Source organism: Gigantopelta aegis, chromosome 4 (assembly GCF_016097555.1).
Source record: "Gigantopelta aegis isolate Gae_Host chromosome 4, Gae_host_genome, whole genome shotgun sequence".
In the NCBI taxonomy this organism is placed as follows: Eukaryota; Metazoa; Mollusca; class Gastropoda; order Neomphalida; family Peltospiridae; genus Gigantopelta; species Gigantopelta aegis.
In genome coordinates, this window is record NC_054702.1 from 118,109,887 (window position 1) to 118,131,086 (window position 21,200).

The window sequence follows — 21,200 nt, forward strand, 5'->3', positions numbered from 1 at the left end:
TATCACATGGATGTCTTTGAAGTGCAGTTGTTTTGATTTGTTTGGACTTGATAGCATATGAGATTTCCTCACAGTGTACTCGATTGTATTTACAGGTATTACTGTTGTGTTTACAGATATTACTGTTATGTTTACAGGTATTACTGTTGTGTTTACAGGTATTACTGTTGTGTTTACAGGTATGACTAGTTTACAGGTATTACTGTTATGTTTACAGGTATTACTGTTGTGTTTACAGGTATTACTGTTGTGTTTACAGGTATTACTGTTACGTTTACAGGTATTACTGTTGAGTTTACAGGTATGAAGATTGTGTTAACAGGTATTACTGTTGTGTTAACAGGTATGGCTACATTACAGGTATTACATATGTTTGACATCTACCTGTATTCAGGTGTTTTGTCTTCATCGTTCAGTGTTCACAGATGCTGTGAATGAAAACAAGCGGCGAGTACTTGACCTGAAAACATTTACTGAATCCTGTGTGGATGAACACCACACGGGAATTTTCTCTTTACGGCCCACACGAAAACTCAGACAAATTCCACCTGTAATAGAAGATGAAGCATCTCTGTGGTCTGTAGCTAGAACTGTGCCAAATACCATGGCACTGGGTCAAAGTTCACAGTGACCTGGACATTTAGTACAGAGGTTAATACTGTTAGTCCTGCCATTGGTGAGAAATGTGACACGGTTTGTTGTCAGGAAACATGATTTTTGTCTTACAAGTAAATATACATGTATGCAGTGTCATTGGTGAGAAATGTGACACAGTTTGTTGTCAGGAAACATGATTTTTGTCTTACAAGTAAATATACATGTATGCAGTGTCATTGGTGAGAAATGTGACACGGTTTGTTGTCAGGAAACATGATTTTTGTCTTACAAGTAAATATACATGTATGCAGTGTCATTGATGAGAAATGTGACACGGTTTGTTGTCAGGAAACATGATTTTTGTCTTACAAGTAAATATACATGTATGCAGTGTCATTGGTGAGAAATGTGACACGGTTTGTTATCAGGAAACATGATTGTTGTCTTACAAGTAAATATACATGTATGCAGTGTCATTGGTGAGAAATGTGACACGGTTTGTTATCAGGAAACATGATTGTTGTCTTACAAGTAAATATACATGTATGCAGTGTCATTGGTGAGAAATGTGACACGGTTTGTTGTCAGGAAACATGATTGTTGTCTTACAAGTAAATATACATGTATGCAGTGTCATTGGTGAGAAATGTGACACGGTTTGTTGTCAGGAAACATGATTTTTGTCTTACAAGTAAATATACATGTATGCAGTGTCATTGGTGAGAAATGTGACACGGTTTGTTGTCAGGAAACATGATTTTTGTCTTACAAGTAAATATACATGTATGCAGTGTCATTGGTGAGAAATGTGACACGGTTTGTTGTCAGGAAACATGATTTTTGTCTTACAAGTAAATATACATGTATGCAGTGTCATTGGTGAGAAATGTGACACGGTTTGTTGTCAGGAAACATGATTGTTGTCTTACAAGTAAATATACATGTATGCAGTGTCATTGGTGAGAAATGTGACACGGTTTGTTGTCAGGAAACATGATTGTTGTCTTACAAGTAAATATACATGTATGCAGTGTCATTGGTGAGAAATGTGACACGGTTTGTTGTCAGGAAACATGATTTTTGTCTTACAAGTAAATATACATGTATGCAGTGTCATTGGTGAGAAATGTGACACGGTTTGTTGTCAGGAAACATGATTTTTGTCTTACAAGTAAATATACATGAATGCAGTGTCATTGGTGAGAAATGTGACACGGTTTGTTGTCAGGAAACATGATTTTTGTCTTACAAGTAAATATACATGAATGCAGTGTCATTGGTGAGAAATGTGACACGGTTTGTTGTCAGGAAACATGATTTTTGTCTTACAAGTAAATATACATGAATGCAGTGTCATTGGTGAGAAATGTGACACGGTTTGTTGTCAGGAAACATGATTTTTGTCTTACAAGTAAATATACATGTATGCAGTGTCATTGGTGAGAAATGTGACATGGTTTGTTGTCAGGAAACATGATTTTTGTCTTACAAGTAAATATACATGTATGCAGTGTCATTGGTGAGAAATGTGACACGGTTTGTTGTCAGGAAACATGATTGTTGTCTTACAAGTAAATATACATGTATGCAGTGTCATTGGTGAGAAATGTGACATGGTTTGTTGTCAGGAAACATGATTTTTGTCTTACAAGTAAATATACATGTATGCAGTGTCATTGGTGAGAAATGTGACACGGTTTGTTGTCAGGAAACATGATTTTTGTCTTACAAGTAAATATACATGTATGCAGTGTCATTGGTGAGAAATGTGACACGGTTTGTTGTCAGGAAACATGATTTTTGTCTTACAAGTAAATATACATGTATGCAGTGTCATTGGTGAGAAATGTGACACGGTTTGTTGTCAGGAAACATGATTTTTGTCTTACAAGTAAATATACATGTATGCAGTGTCATTGGTGAGAAATGTGACACGGTTTGTTGTCAGGAAACATGATTTTTGTCTTACAAGTAAATATACATGTATGCAGTGTCATTGGTGAGAAATGTGACACGGTTTGTTGTCAGGAAACATGATTTTTGTCTTACAAGTAAATATACATGTATGCAGTGTCATTGCACACAAAACCACTGTGTCAAGTTAAATATTTTTGATATGAAATAACAAGTTTAATGTTTGAACTAAAATAAATGGTATATATATATATGTATGTATATATATATATATATATATATATATATAATTTATATATAATTTATATATATATATATTTATTACTGATGTCGGTGTCTTTACAATTGATAATTTATTTTGGTTTGCATAAGCTTTTGTTTTTAAAGTCACAGACCCTACCCAAACAAAAATTGCAAGCTTAATAAATAGCAAAGTTGTACAAGCATATTTTACATGGTAGTAACTACCGCGTTTCGAGCTAGTATTTGGAACCTTTTTACAACCTTGCGACAAGCTTCCCGCAAGCTTGCTATGAGCTTCCCGCAAGCTTGCGACTAGCTTCCCGCACGCTTGCGACGAGCTTCCCGCAAGCTTGCGACGAGCTTCCCGCACGCTTGCAACGAGATTCGTGGAAGCTTGTTCGGTTTAAGCTAGTATTTGGAACCTTTTTACATCCTTGCGACAAGCTTCCTGCAAGCTTGCGATGAGCTACCCGCATGCTTGCGACGAGCTTCCCACAAGCTTGCGACGAGCTACCCGCACGCTTGCAACAAGCTTTCTGCCAATTGAAAATCCAATCATTACAAGATGATTCTGTTTTAACCATATTGTATTATCATTCGTATGTATTAATATTAATTTTGTTTTAATTATTATTGTAAATACTATCTAAATATGTTACATGTATGTTTGGTTGTTTAGCCACTGTTCCCACTGAATTTGATAAATCATATGAGAAGTTATGAATTAAAAACAATAACCATGAAAATGATTTGGACTTAGCTTTTTCTCCACAAGTGTAGACATGCTTTCACAGTTGAAGATATACATGCAGCAAGCTTGCAAAAATGAAAACATGCTTGCAGGAAGCTTGCACAGTTGAAGATATGCATGCAGCAAGCTTACAAAATGAAAACATGCTGCGGGAAGCTTGCACATTTGAAGATGTGCTTGCAGCAAGCTAGCAAAAATGAAAACATGCTTGTGGGAAGCTTGCACAGTTGAAGATATGCATGCAGCAAGCTTGCAAAATGAAAACATGCTGCGGGAAGCTTGCACATTTGAAGATATGCTTGCAGCAAGCTAGCAAAAATGAAAACATGCTTGCGGGAAGCTTGCACAGTTGAAGATATGCATGCAGCAAGCTTGCGCATGCTTTCACAAATGAAAACATGCATGCGGCAAGCTTGCAGAAATACTGACTACCTTACACGAGCTAAATGTTAACTTGCAAATAGCTTGCATTGCTTGTACTACCTTGTAACAACCTTGTAACTACCTTGCAACAACCTAGCCGCAAGCATGCATTTTTGTTTGGGTAGTGTCAACCTGTGAAAATGGACACAACGTTTGGTTAATCTACACACCTGTAACACACCAGAATTACGTTAAAACAAAGTGAAACAAGATTCTATGACATTGAAATGGGGTAAATACCCTTCATAACTTTTACTTCTCAGAGGTATATGCATTTTTAGAATTTAAAAAAATGCTTTTTTTCGTGGTATTACAAACAGAAACTGTATTTTTGGAAAAGAATAATTAAACAATAAAATGTAAGCAGTTATTAAAATGGTTCTAATAGTGAAAAATATGTAGTAGTGTTTAAAAAGCTGGGTGTGTGACTTTAATTGAAACTAAAAAACATTCATCATTAGGACTGATCATAGAGAAGATACTCAACCGTAATTTGTGATGTAAAATCAGACTGTATTTCCGGATCATAGAGAAGATACTCAACCGTAATTTGTGATGTAAAATCAGACTGTATTTCCGGATCATAGAGAAGATACTCAAACGTAATTTGTGATGTCATATCAGACTGTATTTCCGGATCATAGAGAAGATACTCAACCGTAATTTGTGATGTCAAATCAGACTGTATTTCCGGATCATAGAGAAGATACTCAACCGTAATTTGTGCTGTCAAATCAGACTGTATTTCCGGATCATAGAGAAGAAACTCAACCGTAATTTGTGATGTCAAATCAGACTGTATTTCCGGATCATAGAGAAAACACTCAACCATAATTTGTGATGTCAAATCAGACTATATTACCGGATCATAGAGAAAATACTCAACCGTAATTTGTGATGTCAAACGAAACTGTATTATTATTATTTGTGCAATTTATACAGGTCTGGCTTTCACATAGACAGAACAGCACATACCAGTTGACTACATGTTATTGGTGTTAGCTGACGGTCACTCACCCGGACTCTGAGCGGTGTCAAAAACTGGTTGACTTGAATGAGTGAACGAACGAACGAACGAACGAACGAACGAATGTTGAACGACACCCCAGCGTAAAAGTCCACATAGGCTGTTGGATGCTTGACTTAGCCACAGTGAGCAAACTGTTTCAACCTGACACAGCTGTAAATTGGAAATTATCAGAGGCAATTTATAGATCATGTTAACTAGCGATGAAAATTGTGAATAACTGATTTATTAAATATGAGTTAGCCAGTGAAATGGGATTTTTGTCTTTCTCTCTGTATATCTCATGGAACATTTAGGTAATTTGAGAATATCAGCAAATTCCTATTTTGAGATAATTAAATAATGTTCATTTGTGTGCTGGCAGCTGATAAGACTTCAAATATACCAATGAAGAGAACAGAATGTGGGTCCTATATTGGATTTTCTCATTGTTCAAATGGGATTACGAGAAATATGTATCTGTTAAGTGTCTTGGAAGACCGCTCTTCTGCGATGGACTTGTCCTAAGGTATGGGTCTATGTTGCCAATTGCCAGCCCATACGCGGCTATAATCGTCATCAGTTTCAATCAGTGAGACGGCTCTTCTGTGTTAAATAAAACATTTCTTTCTTCTGTACACAAGTGGCAAACACGTTTTGTAACCAGGGGCAGTCCACCACCAGTCTCCACCAGTCACTGCTAATACTAGAACTAGCTTCACCATATATATAACTATTATAACTGAGTGTGATTTGAATTACAGTTTTTATAGCTATAGTACCCATGTATGAGAATTAAAGTGGTATATAGATTGTATAATGTGGTATAGCTATAGTACCCATGTATGAGAATTAAAGTGGTATATCTGATGCTGATTACCAAGCCCTTGCCACACTGGTAGACTGTGTGGAAAGCCCTTGCCACACTGGTAGACTGTGTGGAAAGCCCTTGCCACACTGGTAGACTGTGTGGGAAGCCCTTGCCACACTGGTAGACTGTGTGGAAAGCCCTTGCCACACTGGTAGACTCTGTGGAAAGCCCTTGCCACACTGGTAGACTCTGTGGAAAGCCCTTGCCACACTGGTAGACTGTGGCAAGCCCTTGCCACACTGGTAGACTGTGGAAAGCCCTTGCCACACTGGTAGACTGTGTGGGAAGCCCTTGCCACGCTGGTAGACTGTGTGGAAAGCCCTTGCCACACTGGTAGACTGTGTGGGGAGCCCTTGCCACGCTGGTAGACTGTGGCAAGCCCTTGCCACACTGGTAGACTGTGGAAAGCCCTTGCCACACTGGTAGACTCTGTGGAAAGCCCTTGCCACACTGGTAGACTCTGTGGAAAGCCCTTGCCACACTGGTAGACTGTGGCAAGCCCTTGCCACATTGGTAGACTGTGGAAAGCCCTTGCCACACTGGTAGACTGTGTGGGAAGCCCTTGCCACGCTGGTAGACTGTGTGGAAAGCCCTTGCCACGCTGGTAGACTGTGTGGGGAGCCCTTGCCACGCTGGTAGACTGTGTGGGAAGCCCTTGCCACGCTGGTAGACTGTGTGGGGAGCCCTTGCCACACTGGTAGACTGTGTGGGAAGCCCTTGCCACACTGGTAGACTGTGTGGAAAGCCCTTGCCACACTGGTAGACTGTGTGGAAAGCCCTTGCCACACTGGTAGACTCTGTGGAAAGCCCTTGCCACACTGGTAGACTCTGTGGAAAGCCCTTGCCACACTGGTAGACTGTGGCAAGCCCTTGCCACACTGGTAGACTGTGGAAAGCCCTTGCCACACTGGTAGACTGTGTGGGAAGCCCTTGCCACGCTGGTAGACTGTGGGAAGCCCTTGCCACGCTGGTAGACTGTGTGGGAAGCCCTTGCCACGCTGGTAGACTGTGTGGGGAGCCCTTGCGACACTGGTAGACTGTGTGGGAAGCCCTTGCCACGCTGGTAGACTGTGTGGGAAGCCCTTGCCACGCTGGTAGACTGTGTGGGAAGCCCTTGCCATGCTGGTAGACTGTGTGGGAAGCCCTTGCCACGCTGGTAGACTGTGGGAAGCCCTTACCACGCTGGTAGACTGTGTGGGAAGCCCTTGCCACGCTGGTAGACTGTGTGGGGAGCCCTTGCGACGCTGGTAGACTGTGTGGGAAGCCCTTGCCACGCTGGTAGACTGTGTGGGAAGCCCTTGCCACGCTGGTAGACTGTGTGGGGAGCCCTTGCCACGCTGGTAGACTGTGTGGGGAGCCCTTGCCACGCTGGTAGACTGTGTGGGAAGCCCTTGCCACGCTGGTAGACTCTGTGGGAAGCCCTTGCCACGCTGGTAGACTGTGTGGGAAGCCCTTGCCACGCTGGTAGACTGTGTGGGGAGCCCTTGCCACGCTGGTAGACTGTGTGGGGAGCCCTTGCCACGCTGGTAGACTGTGTGGGAAGCCCTTGCCACGCTGGTAGACTCTGTGGGAAGCCCTTGCCACACTGGTAGACTCTGTGGGAAGCCCTTGCCATGCTGGTAGACTCTGTGGGAAGCCCATGTTCTCATGTCTGTACAAATATCCGTGTTGATATTGCCACTATTTGAGATTGTTATTGCCCTGCAGAGAATTATTGAAGATGATAATGAATTGTAAACATGGTGAGCTGGGAGGTGTTGGTTTATCATGTACCGTGTTCCCCAAGCAATCACTCCAGCCTGGAAAAGCAGGATCAGTTCTCTGCTCAAATATTTGTACTTCTCATGTACTGCCAACTGTGCATTACAAAGCGGCTATCAGAGGCTGTCGATAGAGTCTGTACCAGCTTCCTTCTGGCGAGCTCTCCATTTGCTGTAAGCCAATCGGATGTAGGGTTTGAGAGCCAAGTTGGTCAGCCCTTACTCATCTGCCATTATGTTGAAGAGAAAAAACAAGGAGAAAAATGTCATAGTTGGTTTTACATGAATGTGTCTCTTACTGGCATTGAGATCTCAGTACAATATAACAATTTCTTTTATAAGATGTGAAACAGTTAAGATTTACCCTTCTTTAATATTTTAAGCACTGCCATATTATCCAATTAAAAATTAAAAAAGGGTTTAAAGAGTCATTTCCCCTCTTCGATATTTTAAGGAGTGCCATTTACTCCCTCAACAAATTAAAGACTGCACTTTGCCCTATCGTTAACATTTTAAGGAGTGCCATTTTCTCCTTCAACAAATTAAGGACAAATTAAGGACTGCAGTTTACCCCATCTTCAAAATTTTGAGGAGTGCCATTTTTCCCTTTAACATTTTGAGGAGTGCCATTTTCTCCTTCAACAATAAGAGTGCCATTTTCCCCTTCTTCAACATTTTGAGGAGTGCTATTTTCTCCTTTAATATTTTATCAAGTGCCATTTTCCCTTCTTCAATATTTTGAGGAGTGCCATTTCCCCCTTCTTTCATATTTTTTTGAGTGCCATTTTTCACTCATGAGTTTTTAAAGAATGAATGTTTGTATAACAGTTTTATATAATGTGGCACCAAGTATATTTTAAAAATATTAGCAATAAAAGCATAAAAATATATGTTTTTCGTTTTGATGTACAGTGAAATCTCGATAATCCGGACTCCAGTAGTCCGGAAACCCCGCCTTACGGACAGCAAAACCAAAAAACGAACTTCTTATGTTGTAAATGTGTTCGTTAATCCAGAAATTCGGCTTCCGGAACCGGACGGCCATTATTCAAAACGAACTGTAAAAAATAACAGCTTAATGCTTCGTTTAACCGGAGGCCATTTAAGAACTTGAAATCGTTTGATCGCAGATTAATTAGTAACTGCACCATTGTTGTGTGAACCGTAGCCGCCAACATGGCTGCACAGGGTATCACACCTGGGTTTTGTTTGAAGCGTGGCTGCGTAGTGTTCACTTATCTGCGGTCGTTAACACATGCCTTTGAACAGTTAATTAATAGGAATTGTCTATGCTTGGGAATGCTGGTTTGAGCAACAGTAATCAACTGGAGATTGCATAAAACATCCGTGGATGTTACTTTGACACAAATCGCTTAAACGGTATTAATTTGATCGGTCAATTGTATATATACAAATAAAAAAAACCTGACCGGTACTCGGAGCCACCCACTTAACGAATAAGTGGTTACTTGGGTGACACCGAGGATTATATAGCAATGACATTTGTCATCCGTTTAGGTGGCGCACCCCTTGGGGTGTAGAGCTCACGAATGCTTGAGGAGAACGGCGAGGGCACCTCACTCCAAGAACAGGATCAATCCACCCGTCAATCATCAACACCAGTGACTTCTAATACGTTTCACAACCACACCAGACGGCGGCTCGCGGGTTATTTTCATATATCATTATATCATACCACTCATCTCATTTAAATACGGCCCATCTGCGTTATATGGATAATCTGGGGGGGGGGGGGGGGGGGGGGGGGGGGGGGACGCCGTGGTAGGGTGCATATTTGGGTGCGATAGGGCGTTGGCGGTTTGGGCCGGTAGGGATGCCTGTTAGGAGGCCTCCCCATGGAAATCCCGATCTACCTTATTGGGCCCCCGCCTGTTGGAACGCCGGACTGCTCGGTGGCGCTGGGTTCCCCCCTTTGCGAATCCTTTTACCTCTAGGGCTAAAGTTAAATAATAAAATTAAGAAAAAAATAAAATATATATATATATATATATATGTGTATAGATATTATTATTAAATGTATAAGTATAGTATATATTATTTTTGAACTGCCCGATTGAAAATTTAACTATAATTATGCACCTACTAATTATATTATAAAACAATAGAATGTTATAGGTTTAATTATAACTATGGTGCTTTTATATTAATATAAATATAAACATATGTAATGATAGATCCCAAATTATTTTTAACTTTGGCTCTGTTTTTAAGTGGTCTTACCACACTATTAAAAATTGTCACCTTCATCTCTTTCACACACTTACCCCCCCCCCCCCCCCTCCCGCCCCGGAGTCGGTCACTGGCGCAGTCAGAGGCTGAATCCGGGGTGGGCGTGCCTGAACCCTTGTGGATAGGGGCACGTAAAAAGAGTTTCCCAGTTCCCAATCGCTTTTTATTGTCATGGCTAGCCAACAGAAAAAACGAAAACGTCACGAAATTACAGCATTTGAGAAACGAGAAATATGTCAGTACAAACTAACGAATACGAAAGCCAGTCTAGACAGAATGTCAAAACATTTTGGTAACACCTTTGGTCACGAAATCAGAAAATCAACGATTGGTGACATTCTCAAAAATAAAGAAAAATGGCTGAAGATTGCAGAGGACGAAGCGTCACTCTCACGGGCTCGAAATGCCAAGAACCAAAAGTTAGACGAGGCGTTGTACTTATGGTTAAGTGACATGTCTAGCAAAAATGCAGCTATTAACGATCAAATGTTAATAGAAAAAGCCAAAAATCTGGGAGAAAAAATAAACATCACTGATTTTGCCTACTCCCGGGGGTGGTTAGCATGTGTACTGTATACAATGTATGTTTTAAAAATAAAATGTGTAGTTGAATTTTATATTTTTGTACTTTTTTATTAGTGGTTTGTAATTCAAGGGAGATTACTCTATGGAAGATTCAGTACTCCGGAAATTCGTTGGTCCGGACATTTAAAAAAAACCCATACTGTCCGGATTATTGAGGTTTCACTGTAGAACTAATAATTTTATTCTGTTGTTTACACTGACTTGTTTCACTACATTGTGGGTGTAATGATAGCACAGTGTAGTGATAGCACTGTAGTGATAGCACAGTGTAGTGATAGCACAGTGTAGTGATAGCACAGTGTAGTGATAGCACAGTGTAGTGATAGCACAGTGTAGTGATAGCACAGTATAATGATAGCACAATGAAAAGTGGTAATCGTTTTCTTTAAGACAATGCAGTATGCATTTAGTGTGTCTTTGATATGCCACAAATTATATCCAAGAGCAAAGAAAGTGCCTGCTTTGCCCCCACAGTTATAGTTATTGGAAGTTGCATGTTTGCCATGCCAGATGTTTGTACAAGGAATTATTCTGGCCAATTATTACTGGTGCACATGGTCAGGTTGGTCATTGACTGAGGGAGGTAATTAATGGTTAAGTAGTGGACTAAAGTGCTGTAATTGTATATAGTGTACAAGTTCAGTCAGTTGTGTGGTCTAGTGGACTAAAGTGCTGTAATTGTATATAGTGTGCAAGTTCAGTCAGTTGTGTGGGCTAAAGTGCTGTAATTGTATATAGTGTACAAGTTCAGTCAGTTGTGTGGTCTAGTGGGCTAAAGTGCTGTAATTGTATATAGTGTACAAGTTCAGTCAGTTTTGTGGGCTAAAGTGCTGTAATTGTGTATAGTATACAAGTTGAGTCAGTTGTGTGGTCTAGTGGGCTAAAGTGCTGTAATTGTATATAGTGTACAAGTTCAGTCAGTTTTGTGGGCTAAAGTGCTGTAATTGTGTATAGTATACAAGTTGAGTCAGTTGTGTGGTCTAGTGGGCTAAAGTGCTGTAATTGTATATAGTGTACAAGTTCAGTCAGTTGTGTGGTCTAGTGGGCTAAAGTGCTGTAATTGTATATAGTGTACAAGTTCAGTCAGTTGTGTGGTCTAGTGGGCTAAAGTGCTGTAATTGTATATAGTGTACAAGTTCAGTCAGTTGTGTGGTTTAGTGGGCTAAAGTGCTGTAATTGTATATAGTGTACAAGTTGAGTCAGTTGTGTGGTGTAGTGGGCTAAAGTGCTGTAATTGTATATAGTGTACAAGTTGAGTCAGTTGTGTGGTCTAGTGGGCTAAAGTGCTGTAATTGTATATAGTGTACAAGTTCAGTCAGTTGTGTGGTCTAGTGGGCTAAAGTGCTGTAATTGTATATAGTGTACAAGTTCAGTCAGTTATGTGGTCTAGTGGGCTAAAGTCAGTTGTGTGGTCTAGTGGGCTAAAGTGCTGTAATTGTGTGTAGTGTACAAGTTCAGTCAGTTGTGTGGTCTAGTGGGCTAAAGTGCTGTATTTGTGTGTAGTGTACAAGTTCAGTCAGTTGTGTGGTCTAGTGGGCTAAAGTGCTGTAATTGTGTGTAGTGTACAAGTTCAGTCAGTTGTGTGGTCTAGTGGGCTATATGCTTAATAATATTGATGGAAATGTTTTTAGGGAGGATTGAGAGGTGAGCTTTGTTTTGTGTTTTGTTTTAATAACAAGAGTTCCCCCCCCCCCCCAGCCATGTTGTATAAAGAGATTATTATACCAGTGTGAATGTTTATGTTTGTCTTGGTTTATATATGGTTTTAAGTTCTTGTAGATGCACATTATTTTGATGACTAATGAAAAATCAATGTACATTTTGTTTTCTGTTTTTGAAAAAGCAAAGAATCTCACAAATTACTTGCATGTGGTTTTTTTAATCACATTAATTACAATACAGTATTATTTTAATATATATTTTATATTGTTATACTTACTATATCATGAGGTAGATGTTATAAATACAATACTATAGCCAGCATGAAGCAGATGAGGTGCTTGCCTCATCTGAAATTTCACCAGATTTATTTAATTTTTCCCATGACACTGATTTTTATTTTACAGGTCTGGGTTTGCCTTAGCGTTTTTTCCTCTCTGGCTACGCCCCAGAAATATGTATCGTATCATCAACCTATTGTACCATGACACTGCTAATACTCACACACTTACTTACTTTGTTTTCTAATGACACAGCTTTCTTACTTTTGTATTGTTTTATCTTCCAGGAAAGCAATAGCCAAGAGCACTTTAAGTCATACGAACTACTTACACCCGAGTCATGCAGAACACAACTTCAAAAAGAGAGACATCCACTCAAATGTCGACTGGACGGTGAGAATTAAAATCACTTTATTAGTAGCCGTTTGTGTATGGCCAGCAATATTTGTGTGTAATTATTTGTGAATTTAAATGTTGAGTTGATGGCGAAAATTAAAATTACCTTGTTATTAACTGTTTGCATATGGCCAGGCCTATTTGTGTTCACTTATTTGTGGATCTGACTGTTTATCTTTATGAGATGTGACAAAGGTCTCTTTCAGTTCTGTTATAGTTAACATAGTGCTCACTTCAACGCTGGATATTGGATATTGCATCTTGCCGAGTTTTCATCATGTCAGTTAGGCTGGGTGTACTGTTGTAGTAGAGCACTCACCTCAGATTTGATGGGTCCTAGGATTGAATCTCCTCAGTGGACTCTTAAATTTTCATTCATCCAAACCAGTACCACACAATTGATATATCAAAGGCCATGATATGTGCTGTCTTGTCAGCAGTATGAATAATCAAAATATAAACTTTGAATTGTGGGTTTTCAATAAGGATATTCAAAATATAAACTTTGAATTGTGGGTTTTTAATAAAGATATTCAAAATATAAACTTTGAATTGTGGGTTTTTAATAAAGATATTCAAAATATAAACTTTGAATTGTGAGTTTTCAATAAAGATATTCAAAATATAAACTTTGAATTGTGGGTTTTTAATAAAGATATTCAAAATATAAACTTTGAATTGTGAGTTTTCAATAAAGATATTCAAGATAATGATGAACTTAGAAATCCTAGTTAAATATTTAAGATGTGAGCTTAGGTAGTTTAATATAGGAATTTGAGATAAGAGCTTTTGGTTTTTAGTATAGGTTTTCATAATATGAGCTTTGAGTTTTATTTAGGCTATTCAGGATAAAAGCTTTTGAATTTTTAGTAAAGATATTGGAGATAATATTCAGCCTCTGTGGATTAAAGATTATTGTATAAGACTTGAACTTGAACTGTATTGAGGCCATTGTTAAACTCTGGCATCATTGTTTGTGTCGTGTATCAAGTCATTTGCGTTGTGTATTAAGTTGTTTAGGTTGTGTATCAAGTCATTTGTATCATGTATCAAGTCATTTGCGTCGTGTATCAAGTCATTTGTGTTGTGAATCAAGTAATCTGTGTTGTGTATCAAGTCATCTGCGTCATATATCAAGTAATTGTGTTGTGTATCAAGTTGTTTGTATCTTGTATCAAGTCGTTTGTGTCGTGTATCAAGTCGTTTGCACCGTGTATCAAGTGGTTTGTGAGCACCCGTCAAGTGAGCTGCCTGGCTCTGTGAAGGCTGTTGTTCCCTCGAGGATGACCCACACCAGATCACTTGCATCACTATTGATTAGCAGCGGTACTCGAGTGTCCCACTACAAGCTAGTGAATAGCAATTATCTCCTGCCAAATTGATTAACGGCCCACAATGGACATGTCTAACTAGGCATCCTCTTGGTACAAGTTATTGGCCACTTTCAGAAAGTGCCATGTTTTAGTTTGACAACATTCTTAGAAGCCATTTTCTTTTTAAGTGTCACATTTCAGTAAGAGAACATACATGTTGGTTCGATATTCCTCGATGTATTGATGTTTTTAAATAGAAAATTGTTTTTCAATGGGACTTCTTTAACAGGCAGTATTGTAGGAGATGCGTTTATACTGAGTAGAAAATCAACATGTATTCAATTGGTTTTGCAGTATTGTAGGAGATGCGTTTATACTGAGTAGAAAATCAACATGTATTCAATTGGTTTTGCAGTATTGTAGGAGATGCGTTTATACTGAGTAGAAAATAAACATGTGTTCAATTGGTTTTGCAGCTATTGATGGAATGAACTAATCCTCCACATTCAGAACCAAACCTCAAAGCTTTAAGTCTTGCAGTGTCACGTGTCACGATTTACCTCAGTTGGTTGAGTGCTCACTTGTGGTGTTTGTATCGCAGGATCGAACCACCTCACTGGTTCCAACCAGTGCACCACAACTGGTCAAAGGCCATGGTATGTGCTTTCCTGTCTATGGGAAAGTGCATATAAAATATCCCTTGCTGCATTAGGAAAAATAAAGCGGGTTTCCTCTGATGACAGCATGTCACAATTACCAAAGGTTTGACATCCAATAGCTGATGATTAATTAATCAACATGCTCTAGTGGTGTCATTAAACAAAACTTTTTTTCCTTGCAATTTCACTTCTACATGATTATTTTTATATCATGGCTTCATTCCTCATTTGCTTAATCAGTATAGTGAATCAAAGATGAATTTGTCAAATATGTTTCATAATAAATCTAGTCAACCGGTAATCCCAGCATTACTTTAACCTTTATTGAATGTGTGGTGAAGATCAATTGGATCTGGCTGTATGTTTCCAAACTAAATTCTCCACATCGTAAACCACATTTATTACAATGCTGTAGCCTGTTGTATATTACATCGTAAACCACATTTATTACAATGCTGTAGCCTGTTGTATATTACATCGTAAACCACATTTATTACAATGCTGTAGCCTGTTGTATATTACATCGTAAACCACATTTATTACAATGCTGTAGCCTGTTGTATATTACATCGTAAACCACATTTATTACAATGCTGTAGCCTGTTGTATATTACATCGTAAACCACATTTATTACAATGCTGTAGCCTGTTGTATATTACATCGTAAACCACATTTATTACAATGCTGTAGCCTGTTGTATATTACATCGTAAACCACATTTATTACAATGCTGTAGCCTGTTGTATATTACATCGTAAACCACATTTATTACAATGCTGTAGCCTGTTGTATATTACATCGTAAACCACATTTATTACAATGCTGTAGCCTGTTGTATATTACATCGTAAACCACATTTATTACAATGCTGTAGCCTGTTGTATATTACATCGTAAACCACATTTATTACAATGCTGTAGCCTGTTGTATATTACATCGTAAACCACATTTATTACAATGCTGTAGCCTGTTGTATATTACATCGTAAACCACATTTATTACAATGCTGTAGCCTGTTGTATATTACATCGTAAACCAGGACGAACACTGACGTAAAGTGACTGCTTTGTTTACCCCGCTATGGAATGAATATGTTCGTTTGACTCACACTGCATGATTTGTAATTGGGATGAAGTGTTATATGTACTTTTAAATGCTAACTGTCACATTACATGTATTATGTATTGATTGATCGTTTAAATGTGAATCTGTCTTCCACAGGAGCACGCGATCAATAGCGAACATCTGTGGGTGGAGACGAATGCATCAGGCGACTATTGCTATGCGATGGAACTCGACTGTCTGGTGAATATTCATTACACATCTGAACTCCTTCTCATTATAGATCAGTAGGCAAACTTTAGTGGGTATGGGGAGGGGAACTCGACTGTCTGGTGAATATTCATTACTCATCTGAACTCCTTCTCACTATAGATCAGTAGGCAAACTCTAGTGAGCATGGAATATTCATTCCTCATCTAAAATCTGGAGACAAACTCTAATGCGTATAGGGAGGGGAACATGATTTATTCAGTATGTCGGAATGTTTATTACAAAATAATCCAGGGGTCTGAATGCTTATTACTAAATAATTCTTGGAACTCAAATGAAAATACTTTTTATTAATAAATTGATGATGGTTTGTATTAAGTTAGAGGAAGTTAGTGTTTTAATGTTATTTTATAATGCTATCTATGGACATCAATAGATTGTAAAACTTCATGTTGAAGTAATGTATTATTAGTCCCGGAGGCATTCCCAGTCTGGAGCTCCACGCGGCAAGACGTGTTTGTTTCGCTTGTGCACACTGCACGTGCTTTTGTGTGCTCGACTTGGGGATCCTTCATTTCGTTGTTTTTGTCAGCGAAATGAAGTTTTCTACTGGGATGTATGCGGCCATTGGAACTGATTGAATGCTGGAACGCTTCTCGTTTCGACAGCCTGCACCACCAGGTTGGATTCTTTTTTAGCGAGATTCCTTGCCTCCACGTCATTTCTCCGTCTGACTGTCGACTTGTTTTTTTCATGACTCGTATGATGGCCATTCTGCAGAATGCCATGGTTGTTCACGTTTAGTCTCTACATGTCCAAGCCTGTCCTAGCAGCACTGGAAGATTGACCGCCCCACTCTAAGAAGAAATAGGAAGCGGGGTCGGCCCCCACTACTCTTTTTCTAGACTTTACCTTGCTTTATAGTGATACCATCTCATATCCTCCGGAATTAGGCCTGTCCGCCTCACTTACCAGCCCATGACGACTGGACTATACCCTAATCTGATACTCTCTCTCGTTCAGACGGATCCGGCTTCTCAAGATCTGTATTTCAGCACAGCACTACACCTTCAACGTCTATCGACTCAATCTAGGGGTTTTCTTGACGGGATGCAACCCATCTCGTCCCTTTAAGCTGTGCACCCAAAACGGCCTTAACAAGGCCACTCACGTGGACATATCGATCGGACTTTAAACTTTTAGATCTGCGTTCAAAATTTGATGTCGAAATTACTTCTTCTTTTTTAATAATATTAAATAGTCCGATGCTCTCTTTTTTTCTCTGATTTAATTTTGGACTGTCCTTCTAAAATGCTCCAAATTATATAAATATTCAGCCGAGCAGTCAATTCTTTTTATTTTTTTATTTATTCTATTAACCTTTTTACTAATTGCTATTTTAAAAATTCTGCCCATTTTCAACTCTACACCCCCCCCCCCCCCCCCCCCATCCCGAGTCAGGCCACCAATCTTATTGGAGGTCTGTCTGTCTGTCTGTCCGTCTGTCCGTCTTTCCCATATGTAGTTTTTTAGATGTTTTTTCATTAATGCCTTAAGATATTGAATATTGTGCATAGCTTTATCACGTACTGTTACAGATCAAGTTGGACTTTCATACCGATTTACACATTTTTGATGGAGTTACGGTCCTTGAACGCAGAAGATATGAACATTTGTCTTCAGGACTTTTGTTTTCAGAAAGCCTTGAGATATTGACCTGAAATTTTGTGTATAGTTTTATCATGTACTGTTACAGGTCGCGTGTGGCTTTCATAGAAGTTTACCCATTTTTGACAGAGTTATGGCCCTTGAACTTAGGATATGTGAAAAAATTTGTCTTCAGGACTTTTTTTTGCTAAAGGCTTGTGATATTGACCTGTAATTTTGTGTATAGCTTTATCATGTACTGTTACAGATTAAGTTTGAGTTTCATGGCTGTTACCCATTTTTGACAGAGTTATGGCCCTTGAACTTAGGAACTAATTCTGCACTTGTGTTTTGCATGCCTGAAGATATTGAGATAAACATTTTGTACATACCTTTATCATGTACTGTTACTGATCAGTTTAACTTTGATGGTAATTTACCCACTTTTTACACAACTATATGTCCCTTGAATATAGGACATAAAACAAATTGTGTTTGGTAGGGGACATGTATTAATTGCTTTAGCAGTACTCTCAGAATGCTTGTTGTACACAGTAATCAGAGTAATGTCCTACAGCGAGTTATTGCACATTATAAAGTACATGGAGTATTTCACAGCAAGATATTGCACATTATAAACTACATGGAGTATTTCACGGCGAGTTATTGCACACTATAAACTACATGGAGTATTTGACGGCGAGTTATTGCACACTATAAACTACATGGAGTATTTGACGGCGAGTTATTGCACACTATAAACTACATGGAGTATTTGACGGCGAGTTATTGCACACTATAAACTACATGGAGTATTTGACGGCGAGTTATTGCACACTATAAACTACATGGAGTATTTGACGGCGAGTTATTGCACACTATAAACTACATGGGGTATTTGACGGCGAGTTATTGCACACTATAAACTACATGGGGTATTTGACGGCGAGTTATTGCACACTATAAACTACATGGGGTATTTGACGGCGAGTTATTGCACACTATAAACTACATGGGGTATTTGACGGCAAATTATTGCACACTATAAACTACATGGAGTATTTCACAGCGAGTTATTGCACACTATAAACTACATGGGGTATTTGACGGCAAATTATTGCACACTATAAACTACATGGAGTATTTGACGGCGAGTTATTGCACACTATAAACTACATAGAGTATTTGACGGCGAGTTATTGCACACTATAAACTACATGGAGTATTTGACGGCGAGTTATTGCACACTATAAACTACATGGAGTATTTGACGGCGAGTTATTGCACACTATAAACTACATGGAGTATTTGACGGCGAGTTACTGCACACTATAAACTACATGGAGTATTTGACGGCGAGTTACTGCACACTATAAACTACATGGGGTATTTGACGGCGAGTTACTGCACACTATAAACTACATGGGGTATTTGACGGCGAGTTACTGCACACTATAAACTACATGGGGTATTTGACGGCGAGTTACTGCACACTATAAACTACATGGGGTATTTGACGGCGAGTTACTGCACACAATAAACTACATGGGGTATTTGACGGCGAGTTACTGCACACTATAAACTACATGGGGTATTTGACGGCGAGTTACTGCACACAATAAACTACATGGGGTATTTGACGGCGAGTTACTGCACACAATAAACTACATGGGGTATTTGACGGCGAGTTACTGCACACAATAAACTACATGGGGTATTTGACGGCGAGTTACTGCACACAATAAACTACATGGGGGTATTTCACGGCAAGTTATTGCACACAATAAACCAGATGGGGTATTTCACGGCAAGTTATTGCTCACGGCAAGTTATTACACACAATAAACTACATGGGGTTTTTCGCGGCAAGTTATTGCACACTATAAACTACATGGGGTATTTCACGGCAAGTTATTACACACAATAAACTACATGGAGTATTTTGCGGCAAGTTATTGCACACTATAAACTACATGGGGTATTTCACGGCAAGTTATTGCACACAATAAACTACATGGGGTATTTCACGGCAAGATATTGCACACTATAAACTACATGGGGTATTTCACGGCAAGTTATTGCACACAATAAACTACATGGGGTATGTAACAGCAAGTTATTGCACACTATAAACTACATGTGGTATTTCACGGCAAGTTATTGCACACAATAAACTACATGGGGTATTTCACGGCAAGTTATTGCACACAATAAACTACATGGAGTATTTCGCGGCAAGTTATTGCACATTATAAACTACATGGGGTATTTCACGGCGAGTTATTGCACACAATAAACTACATGGGGTATTTCACGGCGAGTTATTGCACACAATAAACTACATGGGGTATTTCACGACAAGTTATTGCACACGATAAACTACATGGGGTATTTCACGGCGAGTTATTGCACACTATAAACTACATGGGGTGTATGACGGCGAGTTATTGCACACTATAAACTACATGGGATATTTCACTCAAACAAAAATCATGTTCAAACTACAGTTTAGATTTTAACATCAGCTGAACAACAATTTTAATTTTAAAATAATATAAACTGATTTATGAAAATTTTCACATCTTTTTCCTTGTTATTCTGAAATAGTCTATAAATATTTATTAACATTTAACTCCATTTTAATAGCTGGATACAAACAAAATGCCAAAAATATTAATATTCCTATAATTGTTTTGACTGGTTCGTGTAAAAATACTTTAATCAACCTTTTTGTTTTGGACTGCCATTATTTGAAATGAAGTGTCTTATCATTAGTAATTTTATTAATTATAAAAACTACCCTTGATGTAGATTCGTTGAGTCCTGTGCCCGAGCCTGGAGTAGTTTTGAATACAGTGGGTGTTGAGTAAAATGAGTGTTGTGTACAGTGAGTGTTGTGTACAGTGAGTGTTGTGCACAGTGGGTGTTGTGCACAGTGGGTGTTGAGTACAATGAGTGCTGTGCACAGTGGGTGTTGAGTACAATGGGTGTTGAGTACAATGGATGTTGAGTACAGTGAGTTAAGTACAATCAGTGTTGAATACATTGAGTGTTGAGTACATTGAATGTTAAGTACAGTGAATATTAAGCACAGTGAGTGTTGAGTACATTGGTGGTTGAGTACAGTGGGTGTTGAGTACAGTTGGTGTTGAGTACAGTGAGTGTTGAGTACAATGACTGTTCAGTATGATCAGTGTTAAGTACAATGGGTGTTGAGTACAGTGAGTGTTGAGTACAATGACTGTACTCAAAATGATGAGTGTTAAGTACATTGAGTGTTCAGTACAATGAATGTTCAGTATGATCAGTGATGAATACATTGAGTGTTTAGTACAATGAATGTTCAGTATGATCAGTATTGAGTACATTGAGTGTTGAATACAATAATGAGTGTTCAGTATGTTCAGTGTTGAGTACATTGAGTGTTGAGTACAGTGAATGTACAGTATGATCAGTGTTGAGTATATTGAGTGTTGAGTACAATGCGTGTTCAGTATGATCAGTGTTGAGTACATTGAGTGTTGAGTACAATGAATGTTCAGTATGATCAGTGTTGAGTACATTGAGTTTTG

The 21,200-nt window shown here is 38.9% G+C and overlaps 1 protein-coding gene across 3 annotated transcripts in view; it reads left to right on the forward strand.

The window, feature by feature from the left end:
• The window catches only part of LOC121371904 (diacylglycerol kinase iota-like), a 314,790-nt gene that overhangs the window by 155,505 nt on the left and 138,085 nt on the right, over positions 1 to 21,200 (forward strand). For all 3 annotated transcript variants that reach the window (XM_041498140.1, XM_041498139.1, XM_041498138.1), the window contains 2 exons: positions 12,628 to 12,733; positions 15,931 to 16,014. In XM_041498140.1, coding sequence (XP_041354074.1) covers positions 12,628 to 12,733; positions 15,931 to 16,014 — 190 coding nt within the window. The remainder of the gene's footprint in view (positions 1 to 12,627; positions 12,734 to 15,930; positions 16,015 to 21,200) is intronic.